General features: G+C 38.1%; 1 protein-coding gene and 3 non-coding genes across 6 annotated transcripts in view; 3 read left to right on the top strand and 1 right to left on the bottom strand.

The window, feature by feature from the left end:
- Positions 1 to 23,354, bottom strand: part of LOC125238814 (WD repeat-containing protein 7) — a 191,326-nt gene that overhangs the window by 13,925 nt on the left and 154,047 nt on the right. For 2 of the 3 annotated variants that reach the window (XM_048146260.1, XM_048146259.1), the window contains exons 21-29: positions 15,533 to 15,699; positions 14,880 to 15,031; positions 12,307 to 12,453; positions 11,243 to 11,388; positions 8,850 to 8,961; positions 8,125 to 8,251; positions 6,879 to 7,017; positions 5,083 to 5,142; positions 1,996 to 2,181 (exon numbers count right to left, since the gene is read on the bottom strand). In XM_048146260.1, the coding sequence (XP_048002217.1) occupies positions 1,996 to 2,181; positions 5,083 to 5,142; positions 6,879 to 7,017; positions 8,125 to 8,251; positions 8,850 to 8,961; positions 11,243 to 11,388; positions 12,307 to 12,453; positions 14,880 to 15,031; positions 15,533 to 15,699 (1,236 nt within the window). The remainder of the gene's footprint in view (positions 1 to 1,995; positions 2,182 to 5,082; positions 5,143 to 6,878; positions 7,018 to 8,124; positions 8,252 to 8,849; positions 8,962 to 11,242; positions 11,389 to 12,306; positions 12,454 to 14,879; positions 15,032 to 15,532; positions 15,700 to 23,354) is intronic. The other variant, XM_048146261.1, reaches the window with a different exon arrangement.
- Positions 2,492 to 2,565, top strand: Trnas-gga. Its single transcript has one exon. It is a non-coding gene; the product is annotated as a tRNA-Ser (tRNA).
- Positions 17,016 to 17,088, top strand: Trnad-auc. The gene has a single exon. It is a non-coding gene; the product is annotated as a tRNA-Asp (tRNA).
- On the top strand, positions 17,313 to 17,385 carry Trnad-auc. Its single transcript has one exon. It is a non-coding gene; the product is annotated as a tRNA-Asp (tRNA).

Genomic DNA, 23,354 nt, shown 5'->3' on the forward strand with positions numbered 1-23,354 from the left:
TTCGCCCCCGAGCCCCCTTTGTTTGCTCTTAAGGGTCACAAGAAAACCCTAACCCAACTTATTTTAAATATTACGTTGATCTTTCTTTTATGCGGGGGCTTCGCCCCCGAGCCCCCTTTTCGTTACTCTTAAGGGTCACAAGAAAACCCTAAACCAACTTATTTTAAATACAACGTTGATCTTTCTTTTATGCGGGGGCTTCGCCCCCGAGCCCCCTTTGTTTGCTCTTAAAGGTCACAAGAAAACGCTAACTCAACTAATTTTAAATACTACGTCAATCTTTCTTTTATGCGGGGGCTTCGCCCCCGAGCCCCCTTTTCGTTACTCTTAAGGGTAACAAGCAAAACCCTAACCCAACTTATTTTAAATACAACGTTGATCTTTCTTTCATGCGGGGGCTTCGCCCCCGAGCCCCCCTTTGTTTGCTCTTAAAGGTCACAAGGGAACGCTAACCCAACTTATTTTAAATACTACGTTAATCTTTCTTTTATGCGAGCCCCCCCTTTTCGTTACTCTTAAGGGTAACAAGAAAACCCTAACCTAACTTATTTAAAATACAACGTTTTGTTTGCTCTTAAAGGTCACAAGAAAACGCTAACCCAACTTATCTTAAATACTACGTTGATCTTTCTTTCATGCGGGGGCTTCGCCCCCCGAGCCCCCCTTTGTTTGCTCTTAAAGGTCACAAGAAAACGCTAACCCAACTTATTCTAAATACTACGTTGATCTTTCTTTCATGCTTCCCCCTCGAGCCTCCCCCCCCCTTTTTTCTGTTCTTATCTTCCGGCACCATCATCAGGCCTTGAAACCTAATCGTAGTCATAGTTCATTACAAGACTTTTCTAAGAAGCCCAAAAACAGCTATGATACGATGTTCCATCATGTAGTTCCAGTTCATATCTTCCGGCTCCATCATCAGACCTTGAAACCTAATCGTAGTCAAAGTTCATTACAAGACTTTTCTAAGAAGCCCAAAAACAGCTATGATACGATGTTCCATCATGTAGTTCCAGTTCATATCTTCCGGCTCCATCATCAGACCTTGAAACCTAATCGTAGTCAAAGTTCATTACAAGACTTTTCTAAGAAGCCCAAAAACAGCTATGATACGATGTTCCATCATGTAGTTCCAGCTCATATCTTCCGGCTCCATCATCAGACCTTGAAACCTAATTGTAGTCAAAGTTCATTACAAGACTTTCCTAAGAAGCCCAAAAACAGCTATGATACGATGTTCCATCATGTAGTTCCAGTTCATATCTTCCGACTCCATCATCAGATCAGCTCAACAGTACCATATTATTGTATTGTCATCGGAACTACATATAGCTGCCAATTTTCATTACGCTACGACTCCTGGAAGATGGTTAAATTAGCTTCCTTAGATTCCATTACATACATAGTTACATACACGACGACCTAATAAAAGCGTGTTAAAAATCAAAAATGTTTTAGTGTTTTAAAATCAAAACCATAAATATACAAGTGTCTTGAGAAGCTCACGACGGTCCTACGGCCATTGAAGATATCTCCGAGGCCACATCTTTTATGTAAAAATAGTGTAATTTTCAATCAGTTTGTATTACTTTATTTACGTGCCTTTGCATTACTTAATTTATATTCCATAAAATTAAATAGAATGAGCAAACTACACAGCCTTACAATATCAAATCTTCATTAGCGTTGTAATGAGGAGGCACACTCAAAGATTATGAGTATTATGACAGATCGCGCCACCCTTTTAGTCCATTGCAGTTGCATTGTACAGATAAATAATTTCATACGTGAGAGCGAGAAGATGACATGTTTTCTCTCTCACACATATGAATGACAGTTACATGCCTAAACACTTGCACAGGCGCCGCCTGGCAGGATAAAATGTCAGTGTGCTTCCTCATTGGTGCCGTGACCAGGATTTCCGATTTCTTTCTTATTAAAATTAGCCCTAAATATTATTTACTAGCCCTTGTAATAAACGGTTGCATTACAACTTACCTAACAAAACATGGCTGACGTCCAAATAAGGCTCCCACACAGTGAACCCTCGCCCCAGTAAGTCCACCGCCGCGCGCCGCAGCGGCGTATGCGCTGGCAGGCGAGCGCACGGCGGCGATAGGAGTAGATGTGTGAGCGCGAGCGCCGTGAGACGAGCCAGGTTGTTCGACGCTGATAGGGTGAAACCTGGAAACAATAGTAGAATTAATTTTTATTAAGCAGAAACGTCTGCTAACGATTCTAAACATTTTTATATTAAAGGAAAAAATGGAAAAATTTACGCTTTCGGCGGGACTTACGCTGTTAGCAGACGTTTCTGCTTAATAAAAATTAATTTAGTATGGGTTAGCACATTGTTACTGGTGAATTCTCAATATAACTTGAGACTCCAGTGCCGTTACAAGATGTAATAGTCTGTCGGTAGATGGCGCTAGACGTCACCCCAAGACGTGTGTACAAAAGGATAGGCATGGAAAGATTTGCGAAGTCCGGCGTGGCTTCCGTAGCTCAATTGGTAAGAGCATTGCACGGATTGCAAAAATGGTGCGGGTTCAAGTCCCGCCGGAAGCGTAAATTTTTTCCATTTTTTCCTTTAATATAAAAATGAATAGTAGAATTCGTAATAGACTAGCTGCGCCCGCGTACTAAAAGTAATCTTATTCAAACTTTGAACTTTGGACCCCCATTCCCTTTGGATGTGTATTTTGAACAAAATTAAAAGACCGATTTTTACAAAACATGGCTAAGAATACTCCCGACTAACTCAGCTTTCAGACAAAAAAAATCTAAATCGGTTCATCCGTTCGGGAGCTACGATGCCACAGACAGACACACACACAGACAAACAGACAGACAGATAGGCAGACAGATAGACAGACAGACAGATAGGCAGACAGACAGACAGACAGACAGACAGACAGACAGACAGATAGGCAGACAGATAGACAGACACACAGACAGACAGACACGTCAAACTTATAACACCCCGTCGTTTTTGCGTCGGGGGTTAAAAATCCTTTCTTAGTGCTCCTATACACCTTACGTATAAGGAACCTACGTGCCAAATTTGGAATCTCTAGGACCAGCGGTTTCGGCTGTGCGTTGATATGTAAGTCAGTCAGTCAGAAACACCAGAAGTGTTGGAGATGCATTGCCGACCTTTAAGATGGGTGTACGCTCTTTTCTTGAAGATTTGAAGGTCGTATAGATTCGGAAATACCGCAGGCGACAAGTTATTGTTGAAATACGTTTATGTTGAGAAATATCGCCGAAAACTAATTGAGATTATTATTTGTTTTCTCAGTATTTATGATTATTTCTAAACTGCACGAAAGTAACTAGAAACGCAGTGTATAGCAACAGTATACAGCATAATAAAATTATGAGTGAGTAAAACGTCGAAAAAAGAATAAATTAATATCGCAGTTGTCATACGCAGATCCAGTGAATCAGCGGTTCTCAAAAAGTTTGTACAAAAATTAAGGAAAGAGATTTTTTGATGAATTGAGATTTTAGTAAGTTTTATTTCATCATTAAGGTTTTATAGTATCTATATTTTTTTAATTATAACAATTAACCTGTATATATTTTACGAAAGTCGACTTATTATTACTAAATGTTGGTAGCAAAATAGGATCAATCAAAATTTGCTGACGTGGCTATGTACAAACTTTTTGAGAACTGCTGGAATATGCTGTGGAGAAAAACTAAGATGCTGGGAAACACCAAATCAAAGCATAATAGAATAGGTTACTAGACTCATATCGAATTTGGCACAATAAATGATTGTCTTCTGTACTATTTGACATAAAAGTTCCAATATTTTTAGATTGATGACTACGTATCTTCGATTAAAAATAAGTGTATTTTTTTATTTTATGTAGTGACGTCATCGAATTCGAACCTTACTGCATGTCAAAACAATCACTGACATATTGAACTTTATGACTCAATACTTAAAAAGTCAGAAAATGTTGTTTTCGAGTAGAATGACCTGATGCACAGACAATCTACAGATTAACTTGACTGTGTTGTTTTCGCCTGATTACGTAAAAGTTACTTTAATAGTACATTTCGATACAAGTGCGAAAAAGAGGAAGTTCGAAAAGAGTGGCGATAAATTAAAACACGACCGAAGGGAGTGTTTTAAATCGACACGAGTTACGAATTTCCTTTTCGCACGTGTATTGAACGACGTTTTTCAGTACAGATGAGCCTTCGAAGTTGTACTGAAAAACGTCGTTCAATACACGTGCGAAAAGGAAATTCGTAACTCGTGTCGATTTAAAACACTCCCTTCGGTCGTGTTTTAATTTATCGCCACTCGTTTCGAACTTCCTCTTTTTCGCACTTGTATCGAAATGTACTATTTTGCTGTTTTTAAGTCATAATAAAATAGGATAATATTTTATTTCGGTTAATTGGGCAGTACTCAATCATATAAGACAGACTTTAAAAATCGGCCAAGAGCGTGTCGGGCCACGCTCAGTGTAGGGTTCCGTAGTTTTCCGTATTTTTCTCAAAAACTACTGAATCTATCAAGTTCAAAACAATTTTCCTAGAAAGTCTTTATAAAGTTCTACTTTTGTGATTTTTTTCATATTTTTTAAACATATGGTTCAAAAGTTAGAGGGGGGGGGGGACGCGATTATTTCCGAAAATATTAATATTATCAAAAAACTATCTTAGTAAACCCTTATTCATTTTTAAATACCTATCCAACAATATATCACATGTTGGGGTTGGAATGAAAAAAAATATCAGCCCCCACTTTACATGTAGGGGGGGTACCCTAATAAAACATTTTTTTCCATTTTTTATTTTTGCACTTTGTTGGCGTGATTAATATACATATTGGTACCAAATTTCAGCTTTCTAGTGCTAATGGTTACTGAGATTATCCGCGGACGGACGGACGGACGGACGGACGGACGGACGGACGGACGGACGGACGGACGGACGGACGGACGGACGGACGGACGGACGGACAGACAGACATGGCGAAACTATAAGGGTTCCTAGTTGACTACGGAACCCTAAAAAAGGGTCAAGTAGCCTATTTAATGAAAAGCAAAATTTAGGTCTCACCTTCAACGACGGAGCTTTTCCTGCTATCCCCATCCTTGCGTCTTTTATTGCCCGCCGCTCCTAAATATTTATATGCCAATTAATACAATAAGCGGGAATTGAGCAAAACATATGCAGGAGAGTGGTAAATAAATTAGGGATAATAATAGTGAGGCAACAACACACAGCTGTACATTTAAGCGCAAATTGAGAAACCTTTTGTTAGATAACCCCCTGTACTCTGTAAATGAGTACATGGATTTGATTTTTTAATGATCGATGATATTATTATACCTATATTTCTCTGTTATATAATATTTTCTTGCTTCGTGATAATTTCATGATATTGTAACTTAATTTATTAATTTTATCTAGCTTGGCATGTGTATATTCTTTCTTTGTAAATGACGATCCTTATTGGGAGACACAAATTTTTTTTTGGAATCTATTATGTAATTTTTGACGATCATGATGAGAAGATAAACATAATTTTGACATGTAGCAAATTTATAGTGCAATTTTTATCATGAAATAAAGAAATCTATCTATCTATCATTTTGAGTACAGTCGAATTTAGAAATGGGCATATTTTTTCACTTTTTCTCTATTTTTGGATTTTTTTTACAGTTTGTCTATTCAGAAACATGAGCTCTTTCTATTCTAGTAGGAGACAAAAAATGTCCCAAAATTTCCATATTTTTTTTTCCTCTGAGTTACGATCAAACTAGTTGTAAGAGAAATTGTAACTCAGTGGAAATAAAAATGTAGGGCATTTTTCTCATGCGGAATCGACACAGCTCGTGATTCTGAGTAGAAAATGTACAAAAATACCTAAATTTGAAAAAAAATATAAACAGACAAGAAAAGAATAGTTAAAAATAGTCTGAATCGCGTTTCAATAAATGCCAGTGTACTAAAATACCTTAGGTTTGTCACATTTCATTCCGTAATTTATTATTATTAGTTTATTTTAGTTTTTAAGTTAGTTTTATTATTATAGATAATTACATTTACTTTGATGTTGCATCTTATACAATAGATAAGCTTCATGAAAATGTCTATAGAAATATAACAAAGTAATATACCTAATAAGAATATTTTTATGTTTGATTGTTAGTTTCTCACTGGTTTTACGAGATGCTGTGCTTAGTATGTAGTTATTTGACATTAAAATTGTTGATTCCGTCATAATCTCAATGATTAGATTAGATTTCTTTATTTCATGATAAAAATTACACTATAAATTTGCTACATGTCAAAATTATGTTTATCTTCTCATCATGATCGTCAAAAATTACATAATAAATTCCAAATAAAAATAATGCAATTTTATTTCCGCGTTAATGATGAATTTCGACTGTACTCGTATGTACCTCAATTAAAAATAGTCTTTTTTACAATTTGTATTTGTCAGATTGCAGAAAGCGGAGCTGTCAGATTGCGTATCAAGATTTCAAAAAGCTATTACAGATGTAGTGCGTATTGATTTGCCTTAATATTGTTACGGAAACTTACGAACGTGTCATGCTATTTCAGTCAGTCTCAGTACAAGACGTACTGACATTGACTGAACTAGCGTGACAAATACGAACGTTTCCGGAAAAATACGAAGGAAATCCTTTTCGCATTACATCTGTATAAGTACGTGAAAGTAAGGCAAATGTTTATCTCTTTCAAATAGAAGTGAGGGAAGTCTTACGTCATTGCAGTATCACAATTTCTTTCAACTTAACTGCCAGGAGTGGCCTTGAAATTTGATGACCATGTGCTCTGCCTACCCCGTTTGCATCAGACATGAATTAATGTATTTAATATACCTTCACTAGTGATATCTTGCCCGAACTCAGCCCCGATGACACCAAGTAAGACGACAGCCGTCGTCTGCTTGCGTTTGAGTTCAGCCAGCGAGGAGGGCTTGCGAACTATCTCTTCCTCCTCCTCTTCGAATTCTTCTTCCTGATAGGATATAAATAATATTCAATTAACATATTATTATTACTACACCTTATAAAAGAAAGACCCGCCGCGTCTCACTGTGTCTGTGTGTAATACCCTAACATCTAATGAACGATTTTCATGCGGTTTTCACCTATGAATACAATGAGAATACAATTCTTGAGATAAGTTTAGGTATATAATTTGTTGTTTTGTTTTAAATTGATTGCAATATGACGATATTTAGTAATCAAGTCGGTAAAAATGACGCTACTCAAGAGCTTTAATCGTATCGAGCTATAACAAAATGGAACCTCTTATATAAGTGTACAAAAAGTCCGCCATGGCATATGTATAATGTTGTTGTTGGTGTTGTTTTTGACGACCGGTCTGGCTCAGTCGGTAGTGACCCTGCCTGCTGAGCCGCGGTCCTGGGTTCGAATCCCGGTAAGGGCATTTATTTGTGTGATGAGCACAGATATTTGTTCCTGAGTCATGGATGTTTTCTATGTGTATAAGTATGTATTTATCTATTTAAGTATGTATATCGTCGCTTAGCACCCATAGTACAAGCTTTTCTTAGTTTGGGGCTAAGTTGATCTGTGTAAGATGTCCCCATTTTTTTTTTTTTTTTAATGTTGCGGATAAATTATTATCACCATTTTTTGATAATCCCCGTGGTCGTCGGGGCGGGCCGCTAGTTTGTCCTTCAAATCCCGTTTATTAGATTATACCATTTCGTGGCACTTCATTACTTTTTGTCTTGTTGTTATTATGTGTATTTTGTCTTGCCTGTGTTCACGAATAAATGTTTATTCTATTCTATTTTATTTTCCATTTCAGTGAGATAACGGTTCGCACTTTTGTGGTGATATTAACATCAATTTCTGTATTGTATCTGTATTTATAAATTATAAACCTTTAATCAAATTATTTCTACAATTCTAAGATAAAAAAAAAAGAAAACTACATCAAGGTACAGGGGGCCGATTTTTGAATCTCACGGCGTTCGAATTCAGAAAATTGTCACCGAAATTGCCTACTATTTTCAGTGACAATTTTCTGAATTCGAATGCCGTGAGATTCAAAAATCGGCCCCCTGGTAGGATTCCAACGAGTTTGACTTACAGCTTTAGCGACTTTCTCAGCGGGTTCCTTATGAGCAGCGTGAGGGTTGATACTTTCAGTGTGCGTGTATAGAGGCAGGTACTGAGCCCAGTTGTCGACCAAACCCTTGCGACCTTTAGGGCCCAGTCTGTAAACATTCAATTGTTAAACATTTTGTTATATAAATGTAATTGCCAGATATTATTGAAAAAAAAATTACTAGTGCGGAAAGTAGTACATTTTCTGTCACGTGAAAACTTCAAAGGGCCATAATGTACTGAAAAACGTCATACAATACACGTGCGAAGAGAAAATTTGTAACCCCTGTCGATTTAAAACACCCCCTTTGGCCGTGTCTTAGTTTATTGCCACACGTTTATGACTTTTTTTTATATTTTTACATATTTTGTAGTACCTATGTCAACCATAGATGTTCGATTTTATAAAAAAAATATTTATTATAACAGTTAAAAGCATTTTTCTAATGAAAACTATTCGCTTTTGTACCTTCGTTCACTCCTGATTAATAATAATAATAACAAAATCTAGAAAAGTTAAATGTCAAGGCATAGCTATGGTTAATTACCATTAACATAATCCCGAGACGAAAACGGAGACTGCTTTTGTATGGTTACATTCTTCTTAAAGTCTGTCACATAACTGAAAAAGGCCTGCTTGTTACTGGCGATTTTAAAAATATTTAACCCGAACATTACCGGTTTACAGAGATTTAATAAAGAATTTACCTTCCAAGTTCAGCCAAAAGAAGCGCTTGCGCCGCCTCGCGCACCTCCAAGCAGTGGTGCTGCCATCTGCGAGCAAGCATTTCGACTTGCGGACGCTTGAAGCTTTTTGCTCCTGTAAGAAGAATACTATGATAATAACCACAAAATTTAAATTTTGAAAAGGGCATTTTCGCGAAAAAAGATTCGAAAACTTTTTTCCAAAATAGGTAAAGTTAATGTTTTTCCTATTCAGAATCACGAGCCTTTTCTTATAAATAAATAAATATTATAGGACATTCTTACACAGATTGACTGAGTCCCACGGTAAGCTCAAAGAAGGCTTGTGTTGTGGGTACTCAGAAAACGATATATATAATACATAAATACTTATATACATAGAAAACATCCACGACTCAGGAACAAATATCCTGTGCTCATCACACAAATAAATGCCCTTACCAGGATTCGAACCCGGGACCGCGGCGTAGCAGGCAGAGTCACTACCGACTGCGCCAGACCGGTCGTCTATTCTACTAGGTGAAAAAAACCGTCCCAAATTTAATTTTTCCACTTCATTACCGTTTTTCAAACACTTTGTACAAGGGTTACAAAGTGGAAAGCATGCAAAATAATAGAAATTTTTGGGACCATTTTTTTGGCTCTTGTTTTTTGTCCTAGATCGAAAGGTAGATTCAAAGTAGGAAAAACATAAAATTTACCTACCTTAGAATAGTTATTTGTTATACAAGGGGGCAAAATTGTATTTTAACGCCGAGTGTGGAATTGAAAAACGAGCAAGTGAAAGGATTCTATAGTTGAACCACGAGCGAAGCGAGTGGTTCGAGAATAGAATCCTGAACTTGCGAGTTTTTTAACACACGAGAAGTAAAATACATTTGCACCCGAGTGTAACACAAAACTTTTCCCCTCACTATAGCGAGGAAACTACAACGCAAAAAATGCGTTTATCACTGCTTCCAGTACTTCCACAGGTGGTAAATCATCTTTATTACTAGATTCACCTACTTTTATAAATTTTAAAGCAGTTAATTTGACTTTATTCAAGGTCAAATTACTTTACCCACTAGTGGATAAAATGCGTTTTTACCCGCTGGTATTAAAGGACAAAACACGTGTTTCCGAGCTAGTGAGGGGAAAAAAATATTTTTAGTGATTCTTCTCGCGAAAATGCCCAAAAACTCCCGACATAGTGGACCGATTTTCACAAAAAAAAACTAAATCAAAATCGGTTTATCCGTTCGGGAGCTACGATGGTATGATGCCCGTCGTTATTGCGTTGGGGGTTAAAAATTCAAATTCACGAAACAATTCTAAATTTCTCAACAGGGATGAGGACTTTGGAGCATGCTTAAATAATATAAATGAATTTTATTATGAAGATAATGTCGTCAACTCATCACGAAATTCCAAGACCATCCCATTCAACAGCCGAATCGATTTGACAGGTATGACCAATTTATTTTATTAGGTCTCTCACGTCTCTTCAACACCAGTTGATGACTCAAAGGCATATGAGAAGTAAAGGTCTACTTACCGGCAGCTACAACTTTAACAGGCAACATAACGCAATGAAGCGTAGCTAACAGAGACCAGCCCTGTTTAATATGCTGTTGAGCGGCCTACACATCTCTTTAACACCAGTTGATGACTCAAAGGAATATGAGAAGTAAAGGTCTAGTCACCGGCAGCAACCACTTTAACAGGCAACATAACGCAATGAAGCGTAGCTAACAGAGACCAGCCCTGTTTAATATGCTGTTGAGCGGCCTACACATCTCTTCAACACCAGTTGATGACTCAAAGGAATATGCGGTCTACTTACCGGCAGCTACGACTTTAACAGGCAACATAATGCAATGAAGCGTAGCTAACAGAGACCAGCCCTGTTTAATATGCTGTTGAGCGGCCTACACATCTCTTCAACACCAGTTGATGACTCATAGGAATATGAGAAGTAAAGGTCTACTTACCGGCAGCTAACATTTTATCAGGCAGCAGTACACAATGAAGCGTAGCTAATGGAGACCATCCCTGCTTAATATGAAGGTCACTTACTGGCACAATGAATAGTGGCCGGATGAGACCATATCGTGCTTAATATACCGTTGCTGGACAGCCAACTAATCAACTCTTTACCACCAGCTGATGAGGACTATAAGCTGAAGGTCTACTTACCGGCACCGACCACTTTATCACCCCTTTAACACCATGCTTATGAAGATTCAGAGTACTGTTAGCTGAAGGACTCAGAGGTTTTCTTGAAGGTCACTTACTGGCACAATGAATAGTGGCCAGAAGAGACCATATCGTGCTTAATATATTGTTGCTGGACAGCAAACTAATCAACTCTTTACCACCAGCTGATGAGGGCTATAAGCTGAAGGTCTACTTACCAGCAGCAACCACTTTATCAGGCAGCAGAACGCAATGAAGCGTAGCTAACAGAGACCAGCCCTGTTTGATATGCTGCTGCTGAGCGGCCAATTGTTCAGCCCTTTCTTCATCACCAGCCCAGGATGATGAGCTCCTTGTTGAAGGTCTGAATAGAAAATAAATATTTGTAAAATCAAGGAAATGTGGACATGCGGTCTAAAATTGAATAAACATAAATAGCTATAGCTTCAATTACTAAGAACTCAGAATACTCTCAGTAAAAGTACAGTATAAAAACCGGCCAAGAGCGTGTCGGGCCACGCTCAGTGTAGGGTTCCGTAGTTTCCCGTATTTTTCTCAAAAACTACTGAACCTATCAAGTTCAAAACAATTTTCCTAGAAAGTATTTATAAAGTTCTACACGAGTTTAGACCGTGTGCGTTTAGACCTCTTTCATATATTTGAATCGCCATTGTGGTGCCGAGGTGTGGTAAAGGCGTGTGCTAATCCCAGAGACATTTTTCGAGAGTTCAAGTCTGCATTCGCGCGATACAATGAAATTGCTAGACGATCTGTCACCGTGCTAAATATGTAGACGAAGTGGTTTAGTATGTTTAACTATGGACAGGGTGTTCACTACTAAACCCAAAAAAAAAAATCCTTGACTATTCCTTGACTTTCCATGACCGTTTAAGAAAATTTCGCTGACCAAATTTTCATTCTATGATGACATTTTTACCACTTCTGCTTAGATTTGCAAAAAAAAAAGTCCTGTCTTTAAAGAATTTTTTTTTTCTCTGCTGTTAGCGTCGGGATGCCCATTTAGGTGTTTTGACACTACATGCCTTTCGGTTTCCAAGTGCTTTGAAGTTCTCTCATCGTCACGACTCGGCTCTAGATTATCGGATACACTACTAGAAATCCATTTTTGTTGTCATGGATGTAGCCAAATGAAGAAATAATTTTTTATTCAATACTTTTTGATTTTTTTTCTTGGTGCCAAATATTTCCCTGACTTCCAAATCATTTCCCTGACTTTCCAGAAAGACACCCTGATGGAGCTATTGTTACCATGAGAACTAACCTGTGCATCCTCCGGTTAAACTCCTGTTCTGGTATGAAGGTGGCGTTGCTCATGGACATGAGAGTGTTGGCTAGAGCCACGATGGACAGCAAATGGTTGGTTGTCAGGGTCGTGCTGAGTTCCCAGTGTAGTTTCGATGAGAACAGTCTGTGAACACACGGGAGGATTATCAACGATTATTGTGAGCAGAGGCGGCTCGCGGCTGTAATTTGTGGGTGTTCACTCAAATAATCATCGTAAGTGCGTTTTCACATTATCCGATCCGATATCGGATGTCGGACCGATATCCCATACATTACAGGCGCCATCTTGAATTTTTTTTATTGAAATTCTTCCGACATCCGATATCGGATCGGATAATGTGAAAACGGACTAAGGCCCAAGGTCCTACATGTATGTAGTAACATAAGCAACACTATTAACTGTGTATTTGTAATTCCTATTACAATGGCATAAAGTCTAGTGTTCCTGTTTGTACCTACTTATTCAATGTGATTAAATTTAAATCATATTAAATTGGCTCAGAGATGCATTTATTTTCTTTCCTTTAATTTTCCAACAAATGCCTGAACTATAAGTTAAAATTTCAATGAAAAATATTCTTTATTTAGTTTATATAGCTGCCCAGCTTCAGGGTTAGTAACAGTAAAACATAAAAATGAATAGACGAAAACTGCAGTTCATTCAGTAAATGAATGCGGGATTGTGAATGTTTTTTCGAAAGATGTGATAGGTCACTGATGACGCCGGTATCGGTCCATGCAGACTCACCACCTCCGCCGTCCGCACCCGCTCCAAATAAAAGACATGCACATCGCGTTGCAAAAGTTTTTTCACACTCTTTTATAAATGTCACATTGCATCCATCCATTCTCACACATTTGCAATAAAAACAATTTAATTATGCGGTTTCAAAATAAGGCAAAATTGTATTCCCGCGCGTGCCTTAAAACTTGTTTATCTAGTGTTTACTAACAATTAACAAAATAGCGCGCGAAATACGCGGGTCGCGGATGACCGCGACGAATTTCGCGCCTGCGCGGTGCAACCGAGACGGTAATCAAGGACAAACGCACAGACCTATATCGAGATAGAAGGAAAAAGCTTGGCGGTTGACAGGGAGACCGATCGTGTAACATTTCGCATTGATTGGTGTTCTTATTATGATTGGATTATCCTAGTTAATTATTAATGTAGTTTAGAATATTTATAATATAAGTTAGTTTAAGATTTGTAATTTAATTTGTGTTGCATACTTTTTAATCTGTTGAATAAATAGATAAATACTTGATATCACGAATGTGAATTGACTCGACAGTTTGAATTCATGGCTTATTTTTACATCGCTCGTACTCTAAGAACAAATCAATTTATTTTCATTACATACACATTATTCTAGCATTTATTTCACGTTTATAGGTCGCTCGTTTTGAACGCACGCCAAATCGAGCTCGTCATATTAAAACCGCAATGGAAAACTAATTTTGACATCCAATCGTCGAGCAGACTGCCGTTCGCGGTACTAAATAGGATACTTTTTCTTTCTATCTTGATATAGCTCTGTGGTCAAACGTCCCTAGGAGCGGCGCTCCAGATTTACCTAATATTTCATACATAATCTTCTGTCTCACGCGCGGAGCTATGACTAAACTTCTCTTTCGCTCTTACTGAATTTCGTATTCAGAATGTACTGAATATTTCTCCATAGGAGCGCAATTCAAAGCGCTCCGTTGAGCGCGGTGCGTATGAAATTGTATAAGAAGGGAATTGGCGGATTATAATATAGACTGTTTAATGAACTTTTAAGAAATATAAGTAAGTAATTGTTTGATTGGACTTTTTTGCGATAGTTTTTATATAGTATAATACATTAATTTGAGGTACCATAATTGATGTATTACTATAGTTTAATTGTGATTATTTTTGGGAGTGCACCGCACAAGCGCTCTTTAGGGCAAGCCGCTACTGATTGTGAGGTTATCAGGGTACTTCTACTCGTAAAGCACTCTTGAATAAGTTTTATGTGTTTTTAGTTCGTGTGCTCATGTTCAGAAACCTTACTATCCAACGCAGCTATGGGAACAAATCAAATTATTTTAACAAATATTTTGATTTGTGTTTTTTTATGTAGTCACACTACTATATATAAATTAAAAACACTATCTTATTTCGATTCTTACTATTCAAGTTGAAATTAATTTCACAGCAATCCGAAGTACACCAACTTACATAATTATGTGTGGATTAAAACACTAATTATTAAAAACGATAAAAAAAAAATAACAATTTGAAGAGTTTTATAAAAACGGCCTCGTCGTGAAGTGTAAGATTTCCGATTGATGATCTGATATTCAGATGTTTGGATGACCCGCGTAGGTACTCAATAGTTTACTGTTTTCAATTAAGTAGGAAAATAACACTAAAAGTTCAAGCGGCCAATATTATCGATCGGTCGGTCTATATCAGCCTCGGCAGCTTCAGTACAACAGTGGCAAATAACTAAGTTTTCTCGAAATTAACGTAAAAAGTGTAATAATTTTAAATGTTTAACAATTTTAAGTCCTGATACAGACCTGGTAAGTTCCTCCTGCCTCAGAAGCTCCGGTGGCAAGTCCGACTTGAGGAGTTGAGGATCCTTCACCCCGGCAGTGACTGAGCCGAGTCGCGTCGGCAGTTGCACAGCCATGTGGCCATGACGGGATACCACGCCGAAGCAAACTGGCACCTGAGAAACATATCCAGCATTATTCGATTATGATGGAAAAAAAATATCATGAAATTATAACATGGTGATAAGAATGTAGCTCACAAGATCTCGATAGAAAGAACCATTTCAGCATGCCTATACTAAGATCTGGCATCCTTCGGACGCCTGCAATTGAAGCATATTGCTGACCCTTTCAAACCCATGTCTACAATATTTTAACATAAGTCTCAACAGCCATAGTTTAGCCCACCAAATGCTGTCCAGATCAGGATCAAGCCCCCAAGCATGGAGCAGTGATATCAGGATCTGGCCAATATGCATGGTGTGAGGAGGCTTCAATACTAATAACATCATCAGTCTATACTTACCATAGGTCTCAGCAGTCCCAGTTTGACTTCACAGACCCTGTCCAGGTCAGGATCAAGCCCCCAAGCGTGGAGCAGCGATATCAGGATCTCAGCAATCTGCATGGTGTGAGGAGGCTTCAATGCGACTATAACATCATCAGTCTATACTTACCATAGGTCTCAGCAGTCCCAGTTTAGCCTCACAGACCCTGTCCAGGTCAGGATCAAGCCCCCAAGCGTGGAGCAGTGATATCAGGATCTGGGCAATCTGCATGGTGTGAGGAGGTTCAGCTAAAGTCATGTCGGCGGGACGCTTCTTCTGACCCTGGCTGGATTGATCTGTAACAATGGAAGGAGTAATTTTGAAAAGTTACACTTATTCCACCGTCCCCATTCTACCATCGGACTCTTAGACGCACGGCCGGTTCCCATCCTTTCTTGGTAGATATTCCGCGAATTCGCATGAAGCGCTTTGCTTCTTCTTTTCTTATGCGCACTGCCAAGGAGTGGAATTCCTTGCCGGTGGCTATATTTCCGAGCTCATATAACCCGGCCACCTTGAAATCAAGGGTGAACAGGCGTCTTCTCGGCACTCACTCCATAGTAGGCCACGTCTTTGCTTTTGGCTAGTCTGTGGTCAAGAGTAAGCCCATTTATAATAATAATAAAAAAGGTAATGATGAAGAAGAGGAACAAAACTATAGAATAATATCGCTATTTCATACACTACGTAGTCTACGTAGTATGGTGAACTAAAGACTGAGGTCAATGAGGCGAGGACCGCCTGTTAAGGGAATGCCATATGTACTATCAGCTGCAAAAGTGCATGGAGAAATTATGAATGAATTGATTGATACATTTGCCTTCCACTTTTGCAGCTGATAGTATAAGCTCGGAAGTTTTACATACTTCATAGTTAGCTAGAGTTCAAAAAATGATAAGATCTTTTTTTCTGAAATCAACAATCCTTAACCTATGACAGAGCTCCTTTCACTTACTTATTAAAAACATTTTCTCTAGATAAGAAAAGTCAGTATTAATGAAGAATACCAACATTGTGTACCAATTAAAAATGACAGATGAATGATTTTCTGGCCAAACAATAAAAATACACTCTTAAATATAAACTATTTACTTATAAACATAACACATTGTATATTTCTGACATGACTTATGGTCAGCCATTACCACGGAACATTATCGGTTCCCCTTGGGCAAAGTACAGTCACCTACAATAATTTACTTTTTTGAAGTCCGCGAAAATTTTTGACAAGCTGTACAAATAAGCTAGTGCCAGATATTTATGCGGCCTCCGTTGGATAACCAGTGGCACAGTATAAGGACGACTCAGTAGGTAATCTCAGGCAGCGGCGACGCGATTGGTATTTGGCTCTCTCGCACGCAGCGCGCCGCGTACTGACGCGACCGGCATCCTCCGGTTCTGCATGTACTCTCTGCACCTCGCTGCGTGCGAGCGCTACTCAAGGACAAACCGCGCGGCGCAAAACTTGTTAGAAGAATTATTTTTATTACTAGTTTTATACTATATGACTTGGAACTCCGGTTGCCGTTTAAGAAGTTTAACACTCTTACGGTAGATGTCGCTACGGGTCCCATTGACCTTAGTAGTGGAAAATTTCGCTGGCTTGGTTGAAGTCTTGGTGGCTCAGTTGGCAGAGCGCTGGAGTATCGATCCAGAGGCCGTGAGTTCAAGTCTCACCCAAGGCAGACATTTTCCACTTTTAAATTTATTCTAAGCCTAACGGCATCGATTGCAGACGTTTCTGCTAATCAGAAGTTAAAATTTAGCATGGTTAGCGCATCGTAACTGGTGAATTTCCAATATGACTTGGAACTCCGGTTGCCGTTTAAGAAGTTTAACACTCTTACGGTAGATGTCGCTACGGGTCCCATTGACCTTAGTAGTGGAAAATTTCGCTGGCTTGGTTGAAGTCTTGGTGGCTCAGTTGGCAGAGCGCTGGAGTATCGATCCAGAGGCCGTGAGTTCAAGTCTCACCCAAGGCAGACATTTTCCACTTTTAAATTTATTATAAGCCTAACGGCATCGATTGCAGACGTTTCTGCTAATCAGAAGTTAAAATTTAGTTTTATACTGTGCCAGTGGTTGGACACTGAGCGATTCTGCCTCCGTTCGGCCCGGTTGGTACAACTTGACATCCCTTTGCGTGCGCTATAAGATAAATAAGTGTTTGATTTTTGACAACCCTATAGTCAAAAGGAGTAAGCGCCATGCCGAAAAGGACAACACGATTCGACTCAGAAGTTTTGAGAAGAGGGCCTGTCTCGACTTTAGTGTTTCTGCGAATAGTTATTAATATTTACTATGTAATTGTCGGTTAGGCGAGAGGCTGGCAATCTGTCACTGCAATGTCATAATTCCGTATTCTTTCAACTCCTTGATTAAATTGAAACTGCAGCGGTTTCATGTGATCTGCCTACCCTTTATGGAAATACAGGGCGTTAGTTTATACATATATAATCATATAATCATACATATAATCACGCCTGTATCCCATAAAGGGGTAGGCAGAGCACATGAACTACTAAGGTTTTAGTGCCACTCTTGGCAAAGAGGGGTTGAAAGAAATCCAAATTGTGACATTGCAGTGACAGGTTGCCAGCCTCTCGCCTACGCCACAATTTAGCCCATATCCCATAGTCGACTTCTACGACACCCACGGGAAGAAAGGGGGTGGTGAAATTCTTAGCCCGTCACCACACAGGAAGGAGGAGGAGGAGGTAGTTTATACAGGATGAAATAAAAAGAACCGTTCACTGCACAGATGTCATATATACCATAGATCAAGCAAACGTATCTACTTAGCGTGTCAAATGAACTCAGTGAAATCCACTGAGTTGTCCGTCTTTACTCGCAGCTTGCAGCTTTCGGGCGTCAATTTTTGTAAGTTGAAGTCAACCAAAACATAAAAAATGCCTCGTTACGTGATATTCAATTGCAACAACACAAAAATTATGAATAATTAAGAGCCTGAGACATATTTAAAATTACAGGCAAGAATCAACTTCAGTACAAAATTTGACACGCTCGGCTCCTATACAAATATATGAATTTGTTTCTTCTATCTAAATTAAGTTCTGTGGTTCAATGCATTCAACAATACTTAAAATGGGTCCAACGCTGAAATCGCGAAAAAAATTTTGTCTGTTTTCACCCAACAGCCAATTTTTTTTTCCGAGATTTCAGCATTGGTCCCATAACAAAAGTTGTTCATTATGATCTCAAAACTCACTGGGCAAAGTTTAAACGGTCCTTTTTATTTCACAATGTATATTTAATCATGTTTTTATTCTGTGTAATATATTATTGTAAGTAACTGTACCGAGTCGAAACAGATTATAGCGATCACGTATCGACTGTTTCGCACTTGAGTATGACGGATTTGAGACGCGCCCTTGACATTATTGTATAGGTAAGTGCTGTCCGTCTAAAGCGTAGTCGCCATCGTAGTTCGCAAATAGGTACATATCTCAACAGTGAACAATAGTTAATATGGGGGAAAGTCGAATATATCGTACCACTTTTTATGTAAGTGTGAATATTTCTGAAATAAAACTATGGAAACGGATTAAATCGCGTATAATAAATTTACAATTCGGGGTGTCACCCGTTGACCACGAATGCTGTAAAGTGTTCGAAACGTCGGGATGAATTGTAAATTCATTATACGCGATATCGTGAATATTTCGTTCCTACAAGTAGTTACAAATGCGAATTAGCTATGTACGATTTAACCAACATGATATTTTTTTTAAATAAGGGATAAAATAAATATTACCAAAATAGCTGAGGTAATTAAGATCCTTTAATACGTATACGTACATATAAAAAAAAAACGTAAAAAAAAAAACAAAAAAGGGTTTAAATTAGTATTAAGTTACAAACGTTAAATATTAATCTTAGAGTATTAAGTTACGTTTCTGTTTTATATCAAAACTGTATTTAAGTAACTAATGTCTAAAACAATGAGCGCCTCTCGCCATCAAACGTTACAGTTTGGCGAGGATTCCTGTAAACTGTTAATTATAAGTTTATTTTTTGTGAATAATAATAATAATAAAAAAAAAAATATATAATCACGCCTGTATCCCATAAAGGGGTAAGTAGAGCACTCTTGGCAAAAGGGGTTAAAAGAAATGCAAATTGTGACATTGCAGTAACAGGTTGCCAGCCTCTCGCCTATACGCCACATTTTAACCCATATTCCACAGTCGACTTCTACGACCCCCACGGGAAGAAAGGGGGTGGTGAAATTCTTAACCCACCACCACACTGGGCCTTTAATACTACGCTAGAAACCTGATTAAATTCGTAGTTTAATAATAGTAGTTATGTATTTTTAACGTAACTAGATTAAAACTTATGTCGTTACAAAATCATAACAATTAAGTAAGTATATCGAAGCCCACGAAAATATTTTTTTTTACTTTCTCAACTTTGTGTTTAACAGTGTCATTTTTTATTTCAGCAATTGATGGTACCTAATTATAAAAAAAAGCATCATTAAGGACCTGAAATATAAGTAAAATAGGTTGTCTAAATAGAAATCAAGAAGTAGTACGATTTAACAGACGGTACGATATACCCGACTCTCCTCTATTGTGACTTGAGGGTAAATGAAAACATTACACTACCAAATAGTAAGTTAAAGACAGGCCGCTCCGAGCTACCTATCTGTTCGGCAGCTACGATACCACAGACAGACACGTCAAACTTCACCCCGTCGTTTTTGCGTCGAATAAATTTAGCTTAGTCTTAGGCCCATGGAAACGCGACTTTTCGAGTTTTCGAACTCCAAGCGAAGCTCGGTGGCCCCTGTTACTACCATTTTACGGCACTTAACAGTATTGCGGCTTACAACAAATTCATAATATACCAATTTATAATGTCAAGACGCTTAAATGATCTACTTAAAGGTCGTTGCAAGGTCTGAGGCACAACAGAACCTCACTAGACATATGCAATTACAAACTTTACATCTATATCATAAAGCCTAATTTGTATATGAAAATCCACACTTCCACACTAATGTTATAAATGGGAAAGCGTGTGTCTGTTTGTCCGTCGTTCACGACAAAACGGAGCGACAGATTGACTTGATTATTTTAGTGGAGATAGTTGAAGGGATGGAGAGTGACATAGGCTTATTGGTTGTCTCTTTCTAACCCCCCCTTCCCTAAAATAGTGGGTAGAAGTTTGTATGGAGCATTCCGCAATTTTCGAATTTAATGCGAGCGAAACTGCGGGCAAAAGCTAGTCTATACTAATATTATAAATGAGAAAATGTGTGTGTGTCTGTTTGTTTGTCCGTCTTTTACGGCAAAACGGAGCGACGAATTGTCGTGATTTTTTAAGCGGAGATAGTTGAAGGGATGGAGAGTGACATAGGCTACTTTTTGTCTCTTTCTAACGCGAGCGAAGCCGCGGGAAAAAGCTAGTACTATATAATTACAAAATTTCACTGTTTATAAATTGTTCCATTAACTTTTAACTGTTGTTGAGCAATTAGGTTAGCAATTATGCATTTAAAACGGTCTTATCTCGTCGGGTCAAATACTATTTTCGCTTAAATCGCTACGTTTATTATGTGGTTGTGCGTAATATTTTGTTGTAATCGTTTTTAGTAGTTTAATCTGTATGGATTTTTTAATATCCTAAACACATTATCAGTTATTGTTAAGTTAATAATGTTGATGGTGATAAACACTGCATAATTTTCATATTACTTGCAGCTGTTTAATGTCATTACTCTTTTGAAGGCTCTTAAAGGGGCAAAAAGCTCCAGTTTCACATAAAAAAAGTCGGTAAAATAAAATAGGTTCCCAAACTTTGGGTTCGTTGAAAATATAATAAGTACTCTCAAACAACTGGAACCCTAGGCCACTGTAGAACTATGTCACAGTGATGTTATAAATCAGGTTGTAAGAAATCTCTTACTGCTTGTTATTTTGACATGGTTGTAGAGTGGCCTAGGGTTCCAAATAGGGTTGGTTGACTGTACATAGGTATATGTTACTATAATTAAGCACTCAAAGATACACCGCAGGTATTAAAATACATAAGATTTAAGAACAATTTCATCTCACTTTAAAACTACCTAGGTATGTACAATTTTACATGCTACCTGCCAGCCTAGCCAAACTGACAATCGTACACCATCCGTTAGCGTATCGCAGTAGGTAATCTCCTCAATCGCCCTTCCGTACCTATTGGCGCGACAGAGAGTTACATTTCGTTCGCCAAGAAGCCTGAATTATTACCAGTGGCACAGTGTAATAATGAGTACCATCCTACAGTATGGGCATCCCACTCCCCGCTAAAAGTGCCGCCCACTCCCTCTCGGTTACCTCACAGTTACCGCCTGTCAAAAACGCGAATAATCGACCTGTCATATTTCACTCATACACGAGCTTAAGACTGTGTGCTAGGAACGCGCCTCTTTCATATATTTGATCGCTGTATAGTACTCTTTATTATATGTTAAAACTAAGAATTTTCATGTAGCTAATGCCATTTTAAAAGTCTAATCACACAGTAGTGAAATAACAGTTCTCAGCCGTAACTGACCAGCAACGTACAATCAAGTGCAATTTGAACCCAGCTAAGGTCGCCCGGTCTGGTTAATTATATTCAATTTAATTATTCTGAGGAATGTGAGGTTGTATCAATTGTTATTTTGAAAGCTTTTGAAGACTTGTAGTGATTTATTAAGAATATGTTATCAGCGGACACGGTAAGGCAAACATTACCGACAAACCATGTTCGCTGTTAAATGTATGTTTTTCGTGTTTTTGCATAGTTTTAGGTCAGTAGGTACCAACTTAGAATATGACCAAATACGAAATGACGAAAAACAATTGAGTCGAAGTAAGAAAAAGGCCAACAACTCATTATGATCAAAGACGATAATGACTACAGACTGACTTGACGAATAAAGAGTAGCTGACGAAAGCAGAATCGGAACGTGACAAAAAACAAACAAATTTAGGAACGTGACAAAAAACGAACGAGATGACCCAAGGTTTACCGACAAATGAACTAAGAAATTGAAGACATGTCAATTGACGAACCAGGAAGTTGACAATGGTAAATGGACGAACGGGTAACTGGACGAACTGGCAATTGACGAAATGGGAACCAGACGAAAGGAACAATTGACGAACCATGACATTGACGAACTGAGAAACGGACGAATGAAGACTGACTAGACGAACGAGGAATCGGACGAATGGTGCAGAATTGCCCTTATTCATAAAAAAGTTACTAAACTGATTTATTAAAAAATGTTTTATCAATTTCTTACAAATACATAAGTCATCATGCATGACAAAAAATTATTAACTAATTCAGGTTTATAAAGCGTTTATGAATATCTCAAAAGGCCTAAATAGATTGCGCAAGGGGTTATTTTAAACGTCAAATTTCTATCAAGTTCACGTTTACTTTTTTTTTTATTGAAACAAAGTTGTTCTCAGAGTAATTTGATGTTTCCCTCTTCCCAAAGAAGCTTGTGGCGTTTCCCCGCTGCACAGTCAGGCTAGGCGTTGTCCAAAAAAATAACCCACTCGAAGGTCACCAGACACCCAGACAAGTTTATTTATTGGAAACTTCTTTAACAAATTGTTTAACATGTGCAATGTCTGTCCTATAAATTGCTCTCAATTAACATAAGTACATAGCTCTTACTGTAATTATGGAAAGCTTTATACCATATAGGTAATTGACATCTTCCTGCCTGGCTACCCTTTTCACCTTTCTGTTTTAAATCGGTATAGATGTTCTTCCTACCTTTTCCTACCTGACTATCCTTTTCACCGTTCTGTTTTAAATCGGTATAGATCGTCACTACTTTTAAAAAATCTCGTATCTCACGCTGCTCCTCAAAGTTAAAACGCAGTAAGTCTATATGCATTCCATACATACTTACTACAATTTTCTTTTCATTGACAGACGA

Source organism: Leguminivora glycinivorella, chromosome 24 (assembly GCF_023078275.1).
Source record: "Leguminivora glycinivorella isolate SPB_JAAS2020 chromosome 24, LegGlyc_1.1, whole genome shotgun sequence".
NCBI classification, from domain to species: Eukaryota; Metazoa; Arthropoda; class Insecta; order Lepidoptera; family Tortricidae; genus Leguminivora; species Leguminivora glycinivorella.